Here is a 23,771-nt window from a genome sequence, read left to right on the forward strand (position 1 = left end):
CCAACATACACTGGTACTGTACTATCAGCCATCAGCCAACCAACATACACTGGTACTGTACTGTCAGCCATCAGCCAATCAACATACACTGGTACTGTCAGCCGTCAGCCAACCTACATACACTGGTACTGTACTGTCAGCCATCAGCCAACCAACCAACATACACTGGTACTGTACTGTCGGCCATCAGCCAACCAACCAACATACACTGGTACTGTACTGTCAGCCATCAGCCAACCAACATACACTGGTACTGTACTGTCAGCCATCAGCCAATCAATATACACTGGTACTGTCAGCCGTCAGCCAACCTACATACACTGGTACTGTACTGTCAGCCATCAGCCAACCAACCAACCAACCAACCAACATACACTGGTTCTGTACTATCAGCCATCAGCCAACCAACATACACTGGTACTGTACTGTCAGTCATCAGCAAACCAACATATACTGGTACTGTACTGTCAGCCATCAGCCAACCAACATACACTGGTACTGTACTGTCAGCCATCAGCCAACCAACATACACTGGTACTGTCAGCCATCAGCCAACCAACATACACTGGGACTGTACTGTCAGCCATCAGCCAACCAACATACACTGGTACTGTCAGCCATCAGCCAACCAACATACACTGGTACTGTACTGTCAGCCATCAGCCAATCAACCAACCAACCAACATACACTGGTACTGTACTGTCAGCCATCAGCCAACCAACATACACTGGTGCTGTACTATCAGCCATCAGTTTACCATCTAATCATGTTCTTTCTCTTCTTCTCTCCCTTTAGGAACTCCCTGAGGATGGAGTATCTTGCTCCCCATGAGGAGGTGTACCACAAGGAGGTGTCCCTGTCCCACTCCCTGCACCCCCACACCTCTGAGGAGGAGTCCCGTCAGATGGAGGAGATCCTTCGACTGGAGAAGGAGATTGAGAGGCTGCAGCGCCAGAAGGAGGATGGGGTGTCCATGTTAGGGGACGGCCTTGGAGGGAACGGGGAGGAGCTCCGGCAGAGGAGGGACGCAGAGATCTACCGGCTGGAGAAGGAGGCGTCTCGCGTGGCTACAGAGTTCCTGGAGCTCCTGGACTTTGGGGGTCTCGAACAGAGTCTGTCCAGCGAGGAGAATCTCCACGACCCCTCAGAGAGCACCGCTCCCCTGGGCCAGGCCGAGGAGGAGGTGGAGGAGGTGGATGAGGGCTTCCATGCTAAGGAGGAGTGTCCCGGTAGTGGTATCCCCCTTCCTGACTTCCCTCTCCCTGCGGAGATCCCTCTGGACCAGGAGCTCTTCTCCTCCCTCCCTCCTCCTCCTCCGGCCTTCGCTGAGGGACTAGTAGCACAGGCCCTGGCCCTCTCACAGGCCCCGTGTTGCCCCCCTGTTTACTACCCCCTCACCTCCTATGGATCTAGTGTCCCTACACACCACCCTGCTCCACCTCCTCTCCCTGCCCTCACCACCGGAGGAGGTAAAGCTTTGTGCCACCAACCCACCAGGAGAACAGAGGTGGCTCCAGACATCAACAGAGTACCCAGAAGATTTGAGGTTATACCCAACAGACCCTGCGCCAGGGTAGACGTTATGCCCACCACAGTCCCTGAGGCTGTGCCAGTGAGAAGAGGAGACGTGGCTCCCACTAGGGTAGACTTTATGCCCACTGAGCCTGTCCCAGGAGCCAGGGAGGAGATCTCCTTTAGCATCCTACCAGACACAGAGTCAGACTGTGACCAGGAGGAGTTTGAGGAGGTGCAGGGGAGTACAGGCTCGGGAGACGGAGCCAGTATCACGGACGGACATGCTACTGATGAGGAGGTGCTGAGGAAATCATCCTGTACTCAGAACAGCCTGGACTCCTTCAGAGGCAGCTCAGACTCTGTGAGTACTATGTTTACATACTTGTACTACATTTACATGTTAGTCATTAAGCATCCGCTCTTTTCAAGATCGATATACTGAAACAGATCGATATACTGAAACAGATTGATATACTGAAACAGATTGATATACTGAAACAGATTGATATACTGAAACAGATCGATATATTGAACAGATCGATATACTGAAACAGATTGATATACTGAAACAGATTGATATACTGAAACAGATCGATATACTGAAACAGATCGATATACTGAAACAGATTGATATACTGAAACAGATTGATATACTGAAACAGATTGATATACTGAAACAGATCGATATACTGAAACAGATCGATATACTGAAACAGATCGACATACTGAAACAGATCGATATACTGAAACAGATTGATATACTGAAACAGATCGATATACTGAAACAGATCGATATACTGAAACAGATCAATATACTGAAACAGATCGATATACTGAAACAGATTGATATACTGAAACAGATTGATATACTGAAACAGATCGATATACTGAAACAGATTGATATACTGAAACAGATCGATATACTGAAACAGATTGATATACTGAAACAGATTGATATACTGAAACAGATCGATATACTGAAACAGATTGATATACTGAAACAGATCGATATACTGAAACAGATTGATATACTGAAACAGATTGATATACTGAAACAGATCGATATACTGAAACAGATCGATATACTGAAACAGATTGATATACTGAAACAGATTGATATACTGAAACAGATCGATATACTGAAACAGATTGATATACTGAAACAGATTGATATACTGAAACAGATTGATATACTGAAACAGATTGATATACTGAAACAGATCGATATACTGAAACAGTTCTACAAACTGAAAGTGTTAAAAGAGCGTTTTCCTTTAGCTTTTTAGTCGTTATGATACGGTGTTACAGTAGATGTACATTGAAATGGATTGTCCTTATATTGACCGAGTACTACTCATATCTAGCTACACAGATCCGTTGGACGGAAGTACATCCTTCTGCAGCATGTGTTTCACAGATCACATGGCTCCCAGTCATATTGTTCTGACAGACTACAGCTAGAGCTGTTGTGGTGACCGTGTTATCGCCACACGGGCAATCATGAGTCATGACCGCAGTAAAATTCCACATGAACGTTGAGTCACAGCAATCTCCTTTTTCTGCACTCACCATGCTTTGGTGGTACCTAACTTGCTAAATACCATCAGGTCCTAATGGCCTGGTACTCAGGGCTCTACTGTCTCTCCATCAGGTCCTAATGTCCTGGTACTCAGGGCTCTATTGTCACTCCATCAGGTCCTAATGGTCTGGTACTCAGGGCTCTATTGTCCCTCCATCAGGTCCCACTGGCCTGGTACTCAGGGCTCTATTGTCCCTCCATCAGGTCCTAACGGCCTGTTACTCAGGGCTCTACTGTCTCTCCATCAGGTCCTAATGTCCTGGTACTCAGGGCTCTATTGTCACTCCATCAGGTCCTAATGGTCTGGTACTCAGGGCTCTATTGTCCCTCCATCAGGTCCCAATGGCCTGTTACTCAGGGCTCTATTGTCCCTCCATCAGGTCCTAATGGCCTGGTACTCAGGGCTCTATTGTCCCTCCATCAAGTCCTAATGGCCTGGTACTCAGGGCTCTATTGTCACTCCATCAGGTCCTAATGTCCTGGTACTCAGGGCTCTATTGTCCCTCTATCAGGTCCTAATGGCCTGGTACTCAGGGCTCTATTGTCCCTCTATTAGGTCCTAATGTCCTGGTACTCAGGGCTCTATTGTCCCTCTATCAGGTCCTAATGGCCTGGTACTCAGGGCTCTATTGTCCCTAATGGTCTGGTACTCAGGGCTCTGTTGTCCCTCCATCAGGTCCTAATGGTCTGGTACTCAGGGCTCTATTGTCCCTCCATCAGGTCCTAATGGCCTGGTACTCAGGGCTCTCTTGTCCCTCCATCAGGTCCTAATGGTCTGGTACTCAGGGCTCTATTGTCCCTCCATCAGGTCCTAATGGTCTGGTACTCAGGGCTCTATTGTCCCTCCATCAGGTCCTAATGGTCTGGTACTCAGGGCTCTATTGTCACACCATCAGGTCCTAATGGTCTGGTACTCAGGGCTCTATTGTCCCACCATCAGGTCCTAATGGCCTGGTACTCAGGGCTCTCTTGTCCCTCCATCAGGTCCTAATGGCCTGGTACTCAGGGCTCTATTGTCACTCCATCAAGTCCTAATGGTCTGGTACTCAGGGCTCTATTGTCCCTCCATCAGGTCCTAATGGCCTGGTACTCAGGGCTCTCTTGTCCCTCCATCAGGTCCTAATGGTCTGGTACTCAGGGCTCTATTGTCCCTCCATCAGGTCCTAATGGCCTGGTACTCAGGGCTCTCTTGTCCCTCCATCAGGTCCTAATGGCCTGGTACTCAGGGCTCTCTTGTCCCTCCATCAGGTCCTAATGGCCTGGTACTCAGGGCTCTCTTGTCCCTCCATCAGGTCCTAATGGACAGGTACTCAGGGCTCTATTGTCCCTACATCAGGTCCTAATGGCCTGGTACTCAGGGCTCTCTTGTCCCTCCATCAGGTCCTAATGGCCTGGTACTCAGGGCTCTCTTGTCCCTCCATCAGGTCCTAATGGACAGGTACTCAGGGCTCTATTGTCCCTCCATCAGGTCCTAATGGACAGGTACTCAGGGCTCTCTTGTCCCTCCATCAGGTCCTAATGGACAGGTACTCAGGGCTCTGTTGTCCCTAATGGACAGGTACTCAGGGCTCTCTTGTCCCTCTAACCACTCTAACTCACCTCCCTGTAATGATCAAATTGAAGAAAGCAGTTCAACAGCAGGTTTTAACAGTGTCAAACATGTTTGTTGTGGATGTTGTTTCAAAGCCTAACAACAAACTGGACAGCCCTTTCTAAAGGTGATGATTCATTCAAAACACCCATAAGCATATTAGAGCTGATGCATGAGCATCGGTCCATCTATGAGCCCAAGCCTGACAAAACCCTGAATTAATATAATAATAGTGCTGTTATACAATACATAGCCAACCACAGATGACACATGGCTGATTTAAGACATCTTTGTTATATAATTGGTCTAGCCTCGGGATGGGCAACTGGCGGTCACCCCCCCCCCCCCCCCCCCATTTGCAGACTAGGTACCCAGTCGAGGACCCAATTTACTTTTGACAGTTAGATTAATAGGTCAGTTAGTTGGTAAGTTAGTCTAGCGGTCAGCTGCTGAATCTAAACTTGTAGTAAGCATTGTCAAATTACCGAACAGGGTGGGGCCCATTGATCATCAGTTATCGAAGTTGGTGGCCCCCACCCCCATCTAAGTTGGTGGCCCCCACCCCCATCTAAGTTGGTGGCCCCCAACCCCATCTAAGTTGGTGGACCCCCCATCTAAGTTGGTGGCCCCCACCCCCATCTAAGTTGGTGGCCCCCAACCCCATCTAAGTTGGTGGCCCCCACCCCCATCTAAGTTGGTGGCCCCCACCCCCATCTAAGTTGGTGGCCCCCACCCCCATCTAAGTTGGTGGCCCCCACCCCATCTAAGTTGGTGGCCCCCACCCCCATCTAAGTTGGTGGCCCCCACCCCCATCTAAGTTGGTGGCCCCCACCCCCATCTAAGTTGGTGGACCCCCCATCTAAGTTGGTGACCCCCAACCTCATCTAAGTTGGTGGCCCCCAACCCCATCTAAGTTGGTGGCCCCCACCCCCATCTAAGTTGGTGGCCCCCACCCCCATCTAAGTTGGTGGCCCCCACCCCCATCTAAGTTGGTGGCCCCCACCCCCATCTAAGTTATTATTTTCATAATAACTTTAACTATACAGTACCATGCGTTTCCATCTCCTCCCCGTCAACAGTTTAATGAAATATGTTTCATTGTGAAAACATGTTACTATTGAGCTTCCCCAACAGATTGAATTTGTTTTCAATAATTAAGCACTTGGGTAGCTGCAGGAACAGGGATGGAGAGCCCAGGGTATACAGAGTACTGTATGAGAGAGAGAGAGAGAGAGAGAGAGAGAGAGACTTCTGTATGTGTAATGTTTACTGTTAATTTTTGTTGTTTTTCACTTTATATATTCACTTTGTATGTTGTCTACCTCACTTGCTTTGGCAATGTTAACACATGTTTCCCATGCCAATAAAGCCCTTGAATTGAATTGAATTGAGAGACAAGGAGAGAGAGACAAGGAGAGAGAGAGAGAGAGAGAGAGAGAGAGAGAGAGAGAGAGAGCCCCAGGACAGCAACACAATTAGACCCAACCAAATCACACATTGGAAAGAATCAACTTATTATTTTATTTTTTATATATACATGACTCAAATAGTAGAAAGGCCTTTCAGTCAAATATACCTTTTGTGGCCTGGTCCCAGACCTACAACAGAACCATACTATCCTAGCCTGGTCCCAGACCTACAACAGAAACATACTATCCTAGCCTGGTCCCAGACCTACAACAGAACCATACTATCCTAGCCTGGTCCCAGACCTACAACAGAAACATACTATCCTAGCCTGGTCCCAGACCTACAACAGAACAATACTATCCTAGCCTGGTCCCAGACCTACAACAGAAACATACTATCCTAGCCTGGTCCCAGACCTACAACAGAACCATACTATCCTAGCCTGGTCCCAGACCTACAACAGAAACATACTATCCTAGCCTGGTCCCAGACCTACAACAGAACCATACTATCCTAGCCTGGTCCCAGACCTACAACAGAACCATACTATCCTAGCCTGGTCCCAGACCTACAACAGAACCATACTATCCTAGCCTGGTCCCAGACCTACAACAGAAACATACTATCCTAGCCTGGTCCCAGACCTACAACAGAACAATACTATCCTAGCCTGGTCCCAGACCTACAACAGAAACATACTATCCTAGCCTGGTCCCAGACCTACAACAGAACCATACTATCCTAGCCTGGTCCCAGACCTACAACAGAACCATACTATCCCAGCCTGGTCCCAGATCTATAACAGAACCATACTATCCTAGCCTGGTCCCAGATCTATAACAGAACCATACTATCCTAGCCTGGTCCCAGATCTATAACAGAACCATACTATCCTAGCCTGGTCCCAGATCTATAACAGAACCATACTATCCTAGCCTGGTCCCAGATCTATAACAGAACCATACTATCCTAGCCTGGTCCCAGATCTATAACAGAACCATACTATCCTAGCCTGGTCCCAGATCTATAACAGAACCATACTATCCTAGCCTGGTCCCAGATCTATAACAGAACCATACTATCCTAGCCTGGTCCCAGATCTATAACAGAACCATACTATCCCAGCCTGGTCCCAGATCTATAACAGAACCATACTATCCTAGCCTGGTCCCAGATCTATAACAGAACCATACTATCCTAGCCTGGTCCCAGATCTATAACATAACCATACTATCCTAGCCTGGTCCCAGACCTACAACAGGACCATACTATCCTAGCCTGGTCAGAGACCTACAACAGAACCATACTATCTTAGCCTGGTCCCAGACCTACAACAGGACCATACTATCCTAGCCTGGTCCCAGACCTATAACATAACCATACTATCCTAGCCTGGTCCCAGACCTACAACAGAACCATACTATCCTAGCCTGGTCCCAGATCTATAACATAACCATACTATCCTAGCCTGGTCCCAGATCTATAACAGAACCATACTATCCTAGCCTGGTCCCAGATCTATAACAGAACCATACTATCCCAGCCTGGTCCCAGATCTATAACAGAACCATACTATCCTAGCCTGGTCCCAGATCTATAACAGAACCATACTATCCTAGCCTGGTCCCAGATCTATAACATAACCATACTATCCTAGCCTGGTCCCAGATCTATAACATAACCATACTATCCTAGCCTGGTCCCAGACCTACAACAGGACCATACTATCCTAGCCTGGTCAGAGACCTACAACAGAACCATACTATCTTAGGCTGGTCCCAGACCTACAACAGGACCATACTATCCTAGCCTGGTCCCAGACCTATAACATAACCATACTATCCTAGCCTGGTCCCAGACCTACAACAGAACCATACTATCCTAGCCTGGTCCCAGATCTATAACAGAACCATACTATCCCAGCCTGGTCCCAGATCTATAACAGAACCATACTATCCTAGCCTGGTCCCAGATCTATAACAGAACCATACTATCCTAGCCTGGTCCCAGATCTATAACATAACCATACTATCCTAGCCTGGTCCCAGATCTATAACAGAACCATACTATCCTAGCCTGGTCCCAGATCTATAACAGAACCATACTATCCTAGCCTGGTCCCAGATCTATAACAGAACCATACTATCCCAGCCTGGTCCCAGATCTATAACAGAACCATACTATCCTAGCCTGGTCCCAGATCTATAACAGAACCATACTATCCTAGCCTGGTCCCAGATCTATAACAGAACCATACTATCCTAGCCTGGTCCCAGATCTATAACAGAACCATACTATCCTAGCCTGGTCCCAGATCTATAACAGAACCATACTATCCCAGCCTGGTCCCAGATCTATAACAGAACCATACTATCCTAGCCTGGTCCCAGATCTATAACAGAACCATACTATCCTAGCCTGGTCCCAGATCTATAACAGAACCATACTATCCTAGCCTGGTCCCAGATCTATAACAGAACCATACTATCCTAGCCTGGTCCCAGATCTATAACAGAACCATACTATCCTAGCCTGGTCCCAGATCTATAACAGAACCATACTATCCTAGCCTGGTCCCAGATCTATAACAGAACCATACTATCCTAGCCTGGTCCCAGATCTATAACATAACCATACTATCCTAGCCTGGTCCCAGATCTATAACATAACCATACTATCCTAGCCTGGTCCCAGATCTATAACAGAACCATACTATCCTAGCCTGGTCCCAGATCTATAACAGAACCATACTATCCCAGCCTGGTCCCAGATCTATAACAGAACCATACTATCCCAGCCTGGTCCCAGATCTATAACAGAACCATACTATCCTAGCCTGGTCCCAGATCTATAACAGAACCATACTATCCTAGCCTGGTCCCAGATCTATAACAGAACCATACTATCCTAGCCTGGTCCCAGATCTATAACAGAACCATACTATCCCAGCCTGGTCCCAGATCTATAACAGAACCATACTATCCTAGCCTGGTCCCAGATCTATAACAGAACCATACTATCCTAGCCTGGTCCCAGATCTATAACAGAACCATACTATCCTAGCCTGGTCCCAGATCTATAACAGAACCATACTATCCTAGCCTGGTCCCAGATCTATAACAGAACCATACTATCCTAGCCTGGTCCCAGACCTACAACAGAACCATACTATCCTAGCCTGGTCCCAGACCTATAACAGAACCATACTATCCTAGCCTGGTCCCAGACCCACTACAACAGAACCATACTATCTTAACCTGGTTCCAGACCTACAACAGAACCATACTATCCTAGCCTGGTCCCAGACCCACTACAACAGAACCATACTATCTTAACCTGGTTCCAGACCTACAACAGAACCATACTATCCCAGCCTGGTCCCAGATCTATAACAGAACCATACTATCCTAGCCTGGTCCCAGATCTATAACAGAACCATACTATCCCAGCCTGGTCCCAGATCTATAACAGAACCATACTATCCTAGCCTGGTCCCAGATCTATAACAGAACCATACTATCCTAGCCTGGTCCCAGATCTATAACATAACCATACTATCCTAGCCTGGTCCCAGATCTATAACATAACCATACTATCCTAGCCTGGTCCCAGATCTATAACAGAACCATACTATCCTAGCCTGGTCCCAGATCTATAACAGAACCATACTATCCCAGCCTGGTCCCAGATCTATAACAGAACCATACTATCCTAGCCTGGTCCCAGATCTATAACAGAACCATACTATCCTAGCCTGGTCCCAGATCTATAACAGAACCATACTATCCTAGCCTGGTCCCAGATCTATAACAGAACCATACTATCCTAGCCTGGTCCCAGATCTATAACAGAACCATACTATCCCAGCCTGGTCCCAGATCTATAACAGAACCATACTATCCTAGCCTGGTCCCAGATCTATAACAGAACCATACTATCCTAGCCTGGTCCCAGATCTATAACAGAACCATACTATCCTAGCCTGGTCCCAGATCTATAACAGAACCATACTATCCTAGCCTGGTCCCAGATCTATAACAGAACCATACTATCCTAGCCTGGTCCCAGATCTATAACAGAACCATACTATCCTAGCCTGGTCCCAGATCTATAACATAACCATACTATCCTAGCCTGGTCCCAGATCTATAACATAACCATACTATCCTAGCCTGGTCCCAGATCTATAACAGAACCATACTATCCTAGCCTGGTCCCAGATCTATAACAGAACCATACTATCCCAGCCTGGTCCCAGATCTATAACAGAACCATACTATCCCAGCCTGGTCCCAGATCTATAACAGAACCATACTATCCTAGCCTGGTCCCAGATCTATAACAGAACCATACTATCCTAGCCTGGTCCCAGATCTATAACAGAACCATACTATCCTAGCCTGGTCCCAGATCTATAACAGAACCATACTATCCCAGCCTGGTCCCAGATCTATAACAGAACCATACTATCCTAGCCTGGTCCCAGATCTATAACAGAACCATACTATCCTAGCCTGGTCCCAGATCTATAACAGAACCATACTATCCTAGCCTGGTCCCAGATCTATAACAGAACCATACTATCCTAGCCTGGTCCCAGATCTATAACAGAACCATACTATCCTAGCCTGGTCCCAGACCTACAACAGAACCATACTATCCTAGCCTGGTCCCAGACCTATAACAGAACCATACTATCCTAGCCTGGTCCCAGACCCACTACAACAGAACCATACTATCTTAACCTGGTTCCAGACCTACAACAGAACCATACTATCCTAGCCTGGTCCCAGACCCACTACAACAGAACCATACTATCTTAACCTGGTTCCAGACCTACAACAGAACCATACTATCCCAGCCTGGTCCCAGACCTACAACAGAACCATACTATCCCAGCCTGGTCCCAGACCTATAACAGAACCATACTATCCCAGCCTGGTCCCAGACCTATAACAGAACCATACTATCCTAGCCTGGTCCCAGACCTATAACAGAACCATACTATCCCAGCCTGGTCCCAGACCTATAACAGAACCATACTATCCCAGCCTGGTCCCAGATCTATAACAGAACCATACTATCCTAGCCTGGTCCCAGATCTATAACAGAACCATACTATCCCAGCCTGGTCCCAGATCTGTGTGTGCTCAGGCATTAGCTGTGTAATAATATGTCTATGTATGTGATGTTCAGTTTATCGACAGTGACACAAGCACCGATGGTTATGTGGACACAGACGAGGAGGTCTCCAATGGAAGGGTCAATATACTGAACGGCTCTGGGCCTCCATACTTTCACAGCTACCTCTACATGAAGGGTGAGTACATTCACCAATGGCACCCTATTCCCTATATAGTGCACTACTTTTGACCAGGGTCCATAAGGGATAGGGTGCTATTTGGGACAGATGCTAGATAAACCACTGGTCGACAGGCATGTAGATGTTTCAGGCACCTGAGCTCCAGTAGTCTAGCAGGCTTTTGTTATGTTGTAGTGGACTAGTGCAGCAGGCTTCTGTTATGTTGTAGAGCTCCAGTAGTCTAGCAGGCTTCTGTTATGTTGTAGAGCTCTAGTAGTCTAGCAGGCTTCTGTTATGTTGTAGAGCTCCAGTAGTCTAGCAGGCTTCTGTTATGTTGTAGAGATCCAGTAGTCTAGCAGACTTCTGTTATGTAGAGCTCCAGTAGTCTAGCAGGCTTCTGTTATGTTGTAGAGATCCAGTAGTCTAGCAGGCTTCTGTTATGTTGTAGTGCTCTAGTAGTCTAGCAGGCTTCTGTTATGTTGTAGAGATCCAGTAGTCTAGCAGGCTTCTGTTATGTTGTAGAGCTCCAGTAGTCTAGCAGGCTTCTGTTATGTTGTAGTGGACTAGTAGTCTAGCAGGCTTCTGTTATGTTGTAGTGGACTAGTGCAGCAGGCTTCTGTTATGTTGTAGAGCTCTAGTAGTCTAGCAGGCTTCTGTTATGTTGTAGAGCTCTAGTAGTCTAGCAGGCTTCTGTTATGTTGTAGAGCTCCAGTAGTCTAGCAGGCTTCTGTTATGTTGTAGAGCTCCAGTAGTCTAGCAGGCTTCTGTTATGTTGTAGAGCTCTAGTAGTCTAGCAGGCTTCTGTTATGTTGTAGAGCTCCAGTAGTCTAGCAGGCTTCTGTTATGTTGTAGTGGACTAGTGCAGCAGGCTTCTGTTATGTTGTAGTGGACTAGTGCAGCAGGTTTCTGTTATGTTGTAGAGCTCCAGTAGTCTAGCAGGCTTCTGTTATGTTGTAGTGGACTAGTAGTCTAGCAGGCTTCTGTTATGTTGTAGAGCTCCAGTAGTCTAGCAGGCTTCTGTTATGTTGTAGTGGACTAGTAGTCTAGCAGGCTTCTGTTATGTTGTAGTGGACTAGTAGTCTAGCAGGCTTCTGTTATGTTGTAGTGGACTAGTGCAGCAGGTTTCTGTTATGTTGTAGAGCTCCAGTAGTCTAGTACACATATTCTTGGTTGGGGAGTGGACCTCTCTCTCTCTCTCTCTCTCTCTTTCATTCTCTTTCATTCTCTTTCTCCCCCCCCCCTCTCTCTCTCCCCTCTCTCTCTATTCCTCTCTCTCCCCCCTCTTTCTCTATTCCTCTCTCTCCCCTCTCTCTCTCCTCTCTCTTCCCTATTTCTCTATTCCTCTCTCTCTCCCCCTCTCCCCTCTTTCTCTCCCCTCTCTCTCCTCTTTCTCTCCCTTCGAACTCCCTTCTCTCTCTCCCCCCTCTCTCTCTCTCCTCTCTCCTCTCTCTCCCTATTTCTCTATTTCTCTCTCTCTCCCCTCTCTCCTTATTTCCCTATTCCTCTCTCTCCTCTCTTCCCTCTTTCTCTATACCTCTCTCTCCCTTCTCTCTCTCCTCCCCCTCTCTCTCTCCTCTCTCCTCTCTCTCCCTATTTCTCTATTCCTCTCTCTCTCCTCTCTCCATTCTCTCTCCTTTCTTTCTCTCTCTCCCCTCTCTCTCTATTCCTCTCTCTCCTCTCTCCATTCTCTCTCCCCTCTCTCTCTATTCCTCTCTCTCCTCTCTCTATTCCTCTCTCTCCTTTCTCTTCCCTCTTTCTCTATTCCTCTCTCTCCCTTCCCCCCCTCGCTCAATTCAGTTCAATTTAATACACTTTATTGGCATGGAAACTTAACTTCCAAACGTGCGTTGCCAAAGTAAACATATAACCAAGCTGGTGGAAGAAGAAAGATAATGTGACAATCTCTCTATCAGGTGGACTGATGATCCCGTGGCGACGGAGGTGGTGTGTGTTGAAGGACGAAACCTTCATGTGGTTCAGGGCGAAGCAGGACAGTCTGAAGAGTGGCTGGCTGTATAAGAAGGGAGGTGGCATGTCTACTCTGTCCAGACGGAACTGGAAGCTGCGCTGGTTCGTACTGAGAGACGATAAACTCATGTACTTTGAGAGCGACAGCGAGGAGAAACTGAGGGGGACCATCGACATCCGCTCCGCCAAGTAAGAGCCTGGGCTGTGTCCCAAATGGCACCCTATTCCCCTGTGTAGTGCACTACTTTTGATGCTATAGGCCCTTGTCAAAAATAGTGCACTAGTGTTCCATTTTGGACAGAGCCCTGGTGTCATTTCCGATGAAATGCAATGTTGGCCTACTGCAGCTAACCTAAATTCTCCAATTCCTACTCTAACATGTGGTGTCCTATCCTGCTGTCTACAGGGACATAGTAGATAACCATGCCAAGGAGAATTCTCTGAACATTGTGACTGAAGAGAGAACCTACCACATCTACGCAGAGACTCCTGAAGATGCCAGGTATGTTCAGAGAACGCCACACCGGCAGTCATGATTCATGACTGCAGTAATATTCTACATGACTGTTGAGTCACGGTAATATCCTCTTATGCATGTACATGCCTTAGTAGTAGCCGACCCAACTCAGCCTGCCTGGTACTCAGGGCTCTATTGCTCCTCCATCAGGTCCTAATGGCCTGGTACTCAGGACTCTATTGTCCCTCCATCAGGTCCTAATGGCCTGGTACTCAGGGCTCTATTGTCCCTACATCAGGTCCTATTGGCCTGGTACTCAGGGCTCTATTGTCCCTCAATCAGGTCCTAACTGCCTGGTACTCAGGGCTCTATTGTCCCTCCATCAGGTCCTAATGGCCTGGTACTCAGGACTCTATTGTCCCTCCATCAGGTCCTAATGGCCTGGTACTCAGGGCTCTATTGTCCCTCCATCAGGTCCTAACTGCCTGGTACTCAGGGCTCTATTGTCCCTCCATCAGGTCCTAACTGCCTGGTACTCAGGGCTCTATTGTCCCTCCACAACCTTCTCAAATCCTCAATAGTCTATAGTATTACCCCTAGTGGTCCACCAGTGTTGTATTACCCCTAGTGGTCCACCAGTGTTATATTACCCCTAGTGGTCCACCAGTGTTGTAGTACCCCTAGTGGTCCACCAGTGTTATATTACCCCTAGTGGTATATTACCCCCAGTGTTGTATAGATGTTATATTACCCCTAGTGGTCCACCAGTGTTGTATAGATGTTATATTACCCCTAGTGGTCCACCAGTGTTGTATTACCCCTAGTGGTCCACCAGTGTTGTATAGATGTTATATTACCCCTAGTGGACCACCAGTGTTGTATAGATGTTATATTACCCCTAGTGGTCCACCAGTGTTGTATAGATGTTGTATTACCCCTAGTGGTCCACCAGTGTTGTATTACCCCTAGTGGTCCACCAGTGTTGTATTACCCCTAGTGGTCCACCAGTGTTGTATTACCCCTAGTGGTCCACCAGTGTTGTATAGATGTTGTATTACCCCTAGTGGTCCACCAGTGTTGTATTACCCCTAGTGGTCCACCAGTGTTGTATAGATGTTGTAATACCCCTAGTGGTCCACCAGTGTTGTATAGATGTTGTATTACCCCTAGTGGTCCACCAGTGTTGTATTACCCCTAGTGGTCCACCAGTGTTGTATAGATGTTGTATTACCCCTAGTGGTCCACCAGTGTTATATTACCCCTAGTGGTCCACCAGTGTTGTATAGATGTTATATTACCCCTAGTGGTCCACCAGTGTTGTATAGATGTTATATTACCCCTAGTGGACCACCAGTGTTGTATAGATGTTATATTACCCCTAGTGGTCCACCAGTGTTGTATAGATGTTGTATTACCCCTAGTGGTCCACCAGTGTTGTATAGATGTTGTAATACCCCTAGTGGTCCACCAGTGTTGTATAGATGTTGTATTACCCCTAGTGGTCCACCAGTGTTGTATTACCCCTAGTGGTCCACCAGTGTTGTATAGATGTTGTATTACCCCTAGTGGTCCACCAGTGTTATATTACCCCTAGTGGTCCACCAGTGTTGTATAGATGTTATATTACCCCTAGTGGACCACCAGTGTTGTATAGATGTTATATTACCCCTAGTGGTCCACCAGTGTTGTATAGATGTTGTATTACCCCTAGTGGTCCACCAGTGTTGTATTACCCCTAGTGGTCCACCAGTGTTGTATTACCCCTAGTGGTCCACCAGTGTTGTATAGATGTTGTATTACCCCTAGTGGTCCACCAGTGTTGTATTACCCCTAGTGGTCCACCAGTGTTGTATAGATGTTGTAATACCCCTAGTGGTCCACCAGTGTTGTATAGATGTTGTATTACCCCTAGTGGTCCACCAGTGTTGTATTACCCCTAGTGGTCCACCAGTGTTGTATAGATGTTGTAATACCCCTAGTGGTCCACCAGTGTTGTATTACCCCTAGTGTTCCACCAGTGTTGTATTACCCCTAGTGGTCCACCAGTGTTGTATAGATGTTGTATTACCCCTAGTGGTCCACCAGTGTTGTATTACCCCTAGTGGTCCACCAGTGTTGTATTACCCCTAGTGGTCCACCAGTGTTGTATAGATGTTGTAATACCCCTAGTGGTCCACCAGTGTTGTATTACCCCTAGTGGTCCACCAGTGTTGTATTACCCCTAGTGGTCCACCAGTGTTGTATTACCCCTAGTGGTCCACCAGTGTTGTAATACCCCTAGTGGTCCACCAGTGTTGTATTACCCCTAGTGGTCCACCAGTGTTGTATTACCCCTAGTGGTCCACCAGTGTATTGCTCTGTGGAACCTTACCCCCCCCCCCCTCTCTCTCTCCCTTCAGTGGCTGGTTCAACGTGCTGAGTCGTGTCCAGAGTGCCAGTCCAGACCAGCTGATGGAGATACATCATGAGCAGGCCAACCCCAAGAACGCTGTGGTCAGTATCACCTCTGTCACATCAGTGGAGGCTCCTCAGAGGAGGAAGGGGAGGAATACAACTAGTGAAATATTAAAAGTGATCCTTTTTAGATAAAACTGTACTAAATATCATGTTACCATATATTTTTATTTTACCTTCATTTAACCAGGCAAGTCAGTTAAGAACAAATTCTTATTTTCAATGACGGCCTAGGAACAGTGGGTTAACTGCCTGTTCAGGGGCAGAACGACAGATTTGTATCTTGTCAGCTCGGGGGTTTGAACTTGCAACCTTCCGGTTACTAGCCCAACGCTCTAACCACTAGGCTACCCTGCTATAACTGATTATAGCAGGTCTTTACTGTTTTTTAAAGAAGGTCTACAGTAGCCTCAACAGCACTCTGTAGGGTAGTACCATGGTGTAGCCGGAGGATGGCTTGCTTCTGTCCTCCTCTGTGTACATTAACTTCAATACAAAACCTTTGGAGGCTCATGGCTCTCACCCCCTTCCGTAGACTTACACAGTAATTATGACAACTTCCCGGAGGATGTCCTCCAACCTATTAGAGCTCTTGCAGCGTGAACTGACATGTTGTCTACCACAGGAGATTGGTGGGTCCTTAGTTGGGGAGAACGGGTTCGTGGTAATAACTGGAGCAGAACAAGTGGAATGGTATAAAATACATCAAACACATGGTTTCCAGGGGTTTGATGCCATTCCGTTTGCTCCACTCTGGCCATTATTATGAGTCATTCTCCCCTCAGAAGCCTCTTTTGTTGTCTACCCAATCAAAGGATCAGAGAATGAATCTAGTACTGAAGCGTAAGCTACAGTTAGCTAGCTAGTGTATAAAATGTGATGAGTAGTTGACTCAAAGACAATAGTTGAACTGTTTTGAATAAATTAATCTCTTCAAAATTAAGAAGACGCAGCAGAGAGAGAGCTAGCTATATTTTTTGTTAAAAAAAAAAAACGTTCACTTACTTAGCTAGCTAATGCAGCTATCTAATTTAGCCTACTCAAACACCTGGCTTCAAACAGAGAGGAATGCAATTGATGTTAGCTAGCTGGCTAAGGCTATTCAACACGGGAACTCTTCCAAGTCAATGTAAGCTTTCAGTTAATTTATCGCCACCGGGGCCTGCCGGTGTAACTGCTAAACTGCTTGCTGACTGTACACTGTACTGCGTGATTGTAGCGGGTTTACTAACGTGTTCTAGTAGCTACAGTCTTCAGAAAGTATTCACACCCCTTGAATTTTTCCACATTTTTGTTGTGTTACAGCCTGAAGTGAAAATGGATTCAATTGATATTTTGTGTCACTGGCCTACAACACAATACCCCATCATATCAAAGTGGAATTATGTTTTTCAAAATGTTTACAAATTAATTACAAATGAAAGCTGAAATGTTTTGAGTCAATAAGTATTCAACACCATGGTTATGTCAAGCCTAAATAAGTTCAGGAGTAAAAATGTGCTTAACAAGTCACATAATACGTTGAATGGACTCACTCTGTGTGCAATAATAGTGTTTAACATTATTTCTGAATGACTACCTCATCTCTGTACTCCACACATACAATAATCTGTCAAGTCCCTCAGTCGAGCAGTGAATTTCAAACACCAATTGAACCACAAAATCAGGGAGGTTTTCGAATGTCTCACAAAGACATTTATTGGTAAATGGGATTTTAAAAAAGCAGACATTGAATATCCCTTTGAGCATGGTATTTGTGTTTGTATTTTACTATGGATCCCCATTAGCTGTTGCCAAATGTAAAACATTACAATACATTCACATATCTACAACACACTGTGTGCCCTCAGGCCCCTACTCCACCACTACCACATATCTACAACACACTGTGTGCCCTCAGGCCTTTACTCCACCACTACCACATATCTACAACACACTGTGTGCCCTCAGGCCCCTACTCCACCACTACCACATATCTACAACACACTGTGTGCCCTCAGGCCTTTACTCCACCACTACCACATATCTACAACACACTGTGTGCCCTCAGGCCCCTACTCCACCACTACCACATATCTACAACACACTGTGTGCCCTCAGGCCCCTACTCCACCACTACCACATATCTACAACACACTGTGTGCCCTCAGGCCTTTACTCCACCACTACCACATATCTACAACACACTGTGTGCCCTCAGGCCCCTACTCCACCACTACCACATATCTACAACACACTGTGTGCCCTCAGGCCTTTACTCCACCACTACCACATATCTACAACACACTGTGTGCCCTCAGGCCCCTACTCCACCACTACCACATATCTACAACACACTGTGTGCCCTCAGGCCTTTACTCCACCACTACCACATATCTACAACACACTGTGTGCCCTCAGGCCTTTACTCCACCACTACCACATATCTACAACACACTGTGTGCCCTCAGGCCTTTACTCCACCACTACCACATATCTACAACACACTGTGTGCCCTCAGGCCTTTACTCCACCACTACCACATATCTACAACACACTGTGTGCCCTCAGGCCTTTACTCCACCACTACCACATATCTACAACACACTGTGTGCCCTCAGGCCTTTACTCCACCACTACCACATATCTACAACACACTGTGTGCCCTCAGGCCTTTACTCCACCACTACCACATATCTACAACACACTGTGTGCCCTCAGGCCTTTACTCCACCACTACCACATATCTACAACACACTGTGTGCCCTCAGGCCCCTACTCCACCACTACCACATATCTACAACACACTGTGTGCCCTCAGGCCTTTACTCCACCACTACCACATATCTACAACACACTGTGTGCCCTCAGGCCCCTACTCCACCACTACCACATATCTACAACACACTGTGTGCCCTCAGGCCCCTACTCCACTACTACCACATATCTACAACACACTGTGTGCCCTCAGGCCCCTACTCCACCACTACCACATATCTACAACACACTGTGTGCCCTCAGGCCCCTACTCCACCACTACCACATATCTACAACACACTGTGTGCCCTCAGGCCTTTACTCCACCACTACCACATATCTACAACACACTGTGTGCCCTCAGGCCCCTACTCCACCACTACCACATATCTACAACACACTGTGTGCCCTCAGGCCCCTACTCCACCACTACCACATATCTACAACACACTGTGTGCCCTCAGGCCCCTACTCCACCACTACCACATATCTACAACACACTGTGTGCCCTCAGGCCCCTACTCCACCACTACCACATATCTACAACACACTGTGTGCCCTCAGGCCCCTACTCCACCACTACCACATATCTACAACACACTGTGTGCCCTCAGGCCCCTACTCCACCACTACCACATATCTACAACACACTGTGTGCCCTCAGGCCCCTACTCCACCACTACCACATATCTACAACACACTGTGTGCCCTCAGGCCCCTACTCCACCACTACCACATATCTACAACACACTGTGTGCCCTCAGGCCCCTACTCCACCACTACACCACATATCTACAACACACTGTGTGCCCTCAGGCCCCTACTCCACCACTACCACATATCTACAACACACTGTGTGCCCTCAGGCCCCTACTCCACCACTACCACATATCTACAACACACTGTGTGCCCTCAGGCCCCTACTCCACCACTACCACATATCTACAACACACTGTGTGCCCTCAGGCCCCTACTCCACCACTACCACATATCTACAACACACTGTGTGCCCTCAGGCCTCTACTCCACCACTACCACATATCTACAACACACTGTGTGCCCTCAGGCCCCTACTCCACCACTACCACATATCTACAGTACTAAATCCATGTGTATTTATAGTGTGTATAGTGTATAGTATTCGTGTGTAGCCCAATTAAATACCTTCTAATCCCACCTTTTAAATACTTTCTGAAGGCTATGTATGTTGGCTATATGGTGACAATAAAATAGGCTGTTGAAAAACATTTCGGAAGCAAACGGAACGAAACAGGGATAGAACTACCTGAATTTGTCCAATAGAAACTCTCGTTTTGCAACTGTTTGGACGAATGATTCCACCCTAGATCATCTAGATGTATGCAAGGCAGTATTGAATGTGTCTGTTACCTTGATTACTCCAATTTGTCTCTTGGCCTGTGCACTTACATTATAAACATTCATTAGAGTATCATGTAGTAACCTAAACCTGTCGCTGTTACATTGAACTGGGTGAATGACAGTAACCTAAACCTATCACTGTTACATTGAACTGGGTGAATGACAGTAACCTAAACCTATCACTGTTACATTGAACTGGGTGAATATGAATGACAGTATCCTAAACCTATCACTGTTACATTGATCTGGGTGAATATGAATGACAGTATCCTAAACCTGTCACTGTTACATTGATCTGGGTGAATATGAATGACAGTATCCTAAACCTGTCACTGTTACATTGATCTGGGTGGATATGAATGACAGTCATCCAATATGCTGTAATAGAAATAAGGCCGTGATGATAAAATAATATTGTCCTTCTCAAACTTAAACAGCACTGACTGGCACTGCATCACATCTATCAATCAATTAATTTATCTATTAATAAATCTGTCTCTCTGTTAATTCAAATTCAATATGCTTTAATGGCGTGAATAACAAGGTCAATGTTGCCCAAGCTAAGTGATACACATAACAATTATTAAATTAACAGTGACAACAACTGTCTGTCGGTCGGTCGGTCTAGGAGTTACAGACATGTGTTCATGTTGTTTGACGATATGCCAATATTGTGAAACAGGGAACTGTGGATGTTGGACTGATCGACTCTGTGTGCGCGTCAGACAACCCTGACAGACCCAACTCGTTTGTCATCATCACTGCTAACCGTGTGATCCACTGCAACACTGAGATGCCTGAAGAGATGCACCACTGGATCGGCCTGCTGCAAAAACCTAAGGGAGACGCCAGGATAGACGGACAGGACTTCCTGGTCAGAGGTTAGTGACCTACACTACCGTTCAAAAGGTTGGGGTCACGTAGAAATGTCCTTGTTTTTGAAAGATGGTTTCCAGGTGTTTGATCCCATTTCATTCCCTCCGTTATTATTATGATCCGTCCTCCCCTCAGCAGCCTCCACTGACTCATACCCATACATACCTGTACCCATATATACCTGTACCCATACCTACCTCCACTGACTCATACCCATACATACCTGTATCCATTCATACCTGTATCCATTCATACCCATACATACCTGTACCCATTCATACCTGTACCCATATATACCTGTACCCATTCATACCCATACTTACCTGTACCCATACCTACCTCCACTGACTCATACCCATACCTACCTCCACTGACTCATACCCATACCTACCTCCACTGACTCATACCCATACCTACCTCCACTGACTCATACCCATACCTACCTCCACTGACTCATACCCATACCTATCTCCACTGACTCATACCCATACCTACCTCCACTGACTCATACCCATACCTACCTCCACTGACTCATACCCATACCTACCTGTATCCATTCATACCCATACCTACCTCCACTGATTCATACCCATACCTACCTCCACTGACTCATACCCATACCTACCTGTATCCATTCATACCCATACCTACCTCCACTGATTCATACCCATACCTACCTCCACTGATTCATACCCATACCTACCTCCACTGATTCATACCCATACCTACCTCCACTGATTCATACCCATACCTACCTGTACCCATATATACCTGTACCCATACATACCTGTATCCATTCATACCCATACATACATGTACCCATACATACCTGTATCCATTCTTACCCATACATACCTGTATCCATTCATACCCATACATACCTGTACCCATTCATACCCATACATACCTGTACCCATACATACCTGTACATACCTGTATCCATACATACCTGTACCCATTCATACCCATACATACCTGTACCCATTCATACCCATACATACCTGTACCCATACATACCCATACATACCTGTACCCATTCATACCTGTATCCATTCATACCTGTATCCATTCATACCCATACATACCTGTACCCATATATACCTGTATCCATTCATACCCATACATACCTGTACCCATTCATACCCATACATACCTGTATCCATTCATACCCATACATACCTGTACCCATATATACCTGTATCCATTCATACCCATACATACCTGTACCCATTCATACCCATACATACCTGTATCCATTCATACCTGTATCCATTCATACCCATACATACCTGTACCCATTCATACCCATACATACCTGTACCCATTCATACCCATACATACCTGTACCCATTCATAACCATTCATACCTGTACCCATTCATACCCATACATACCTGTATCCATTCATACCCATACATACCTGTACCCATTCATACCCATACATACCTGTATCCATTCATACCCATACATACCTGTATCCATTCATACCCATACATACCTGTACCCATTCATACCCATACATACCTGTATCCATTCATACCTGTATCCATTCATACACATACATACCTGTATCCATTCATACCTGTATCCATTCATACCCATACATACCTGTATCCATTCATACCTGTATCCATTCATACACATACATACCTGTACCCATTCATACCCATACATACCTGTATCCATTCATACCCATACATACCTGTATCCATTCATACCTGTATCCATTCTTACCCATACATACCTGTATCCATTCTTACCCATACATACATGTATCCATTCTTACCCATACATACATGTATCCATTCTTACCCATACATACCTGTATCCATTCTTACCCATACATACCTGTATCCATTCATACCTATACCCATTCATACCCAAACATACCTGTATCCATTCATACCCATACATACCTGTATCCATTCATACCTGTATCCATTCATACACATACATACCTGTATCCATTCATACCTGTATCCATATATACCTGTATCCATTCATACCCATACATACCTGTATCCATTCATACCCATACATACCTGTATCCATTCATACCATACATACCTGTATCCATTCATATCCATACATACCTGTACCCATACATACCCATACATACCTGTATCCATTCATACCCATACATACCTGTATCCATTCATACCCATACATACCTGTATCCATTCTTACCCATACATACCTGTATCTATTCTTACGCATATACATACCTGTATCCATTCTTACCCATACATACCTGTATCCATTCATACCCATACATACCTGTATCCATTCTTACCCATACCCACATGTATCCATTCTTACCCATACTTACCTGTATCCATTCATACCCATACATACCTGTATCCATTCATACCCATACATAACTCAATCAATCAATCAAATGAATTTATAAAGCCTTTTTACATCAGCAGATGTCACAGCAGATGGGGTGGCAGGTAGCCTAGTGGTTAGAGCTGACAAGGTACAAATCTGTCGTTCTGCCCCT

At 46.1% G+C, this 23,771-nt stretch overlaps 1 protein-coding gene across 1 annotated transcript in view; it reads left to right on the top strand.

Annotated features, from left to right (window-relative positions):
• LOC109884202 (unconventional myosin-X) overlaps positions 1 to 23,771 on the top strand; it is a 182,770-nt gene that overhangs the window by 134,672 nt on the left and 24,327 nt on the right. The window contains exons 22-27 of the mRNA XM_031802382.1: positions 797 to 1,877; positions 11,293 to 11,416; positions 13,312 to 13,555; positions 13,773 to 13,868; positions 16,223 to 16,316; positions 21,076 to 21,274. Coding sequence (XP_031658242.1) covers positions 797 to 1,877; positions 11,293 to 11,416; positions 13,312 to 13,555; positions 13,773 to 13,868; positions 16,223 to 16,316; positions 21,076 to 21,274 — 1,838 coding nt within the window. The remainder of the gene's footprint in view (positions 1 to 796; positions 1,878 to 11,292; positions 11,417 to 13,311; positions 13,556 to 13,772; positions 13,869 to 16,222; positions 16,317 to 21,075; positions 21,275 to 23,771) is intronic.

Source organism: Oncorhynchus kisutch, linkage group LG2 (assembly GCF_002021735.2).
Source record: "Oncorhynchus kisutch isolate 150728-3 linkage group LG2, Okis_V2, whole genome shotgun sequence".
NCBI lineage: Eukaryota > Metazoa > Chordata > Actinopteri > Salmoniformes > Salmonidae > Oncorhynchus > Oncorhynchus kisutch.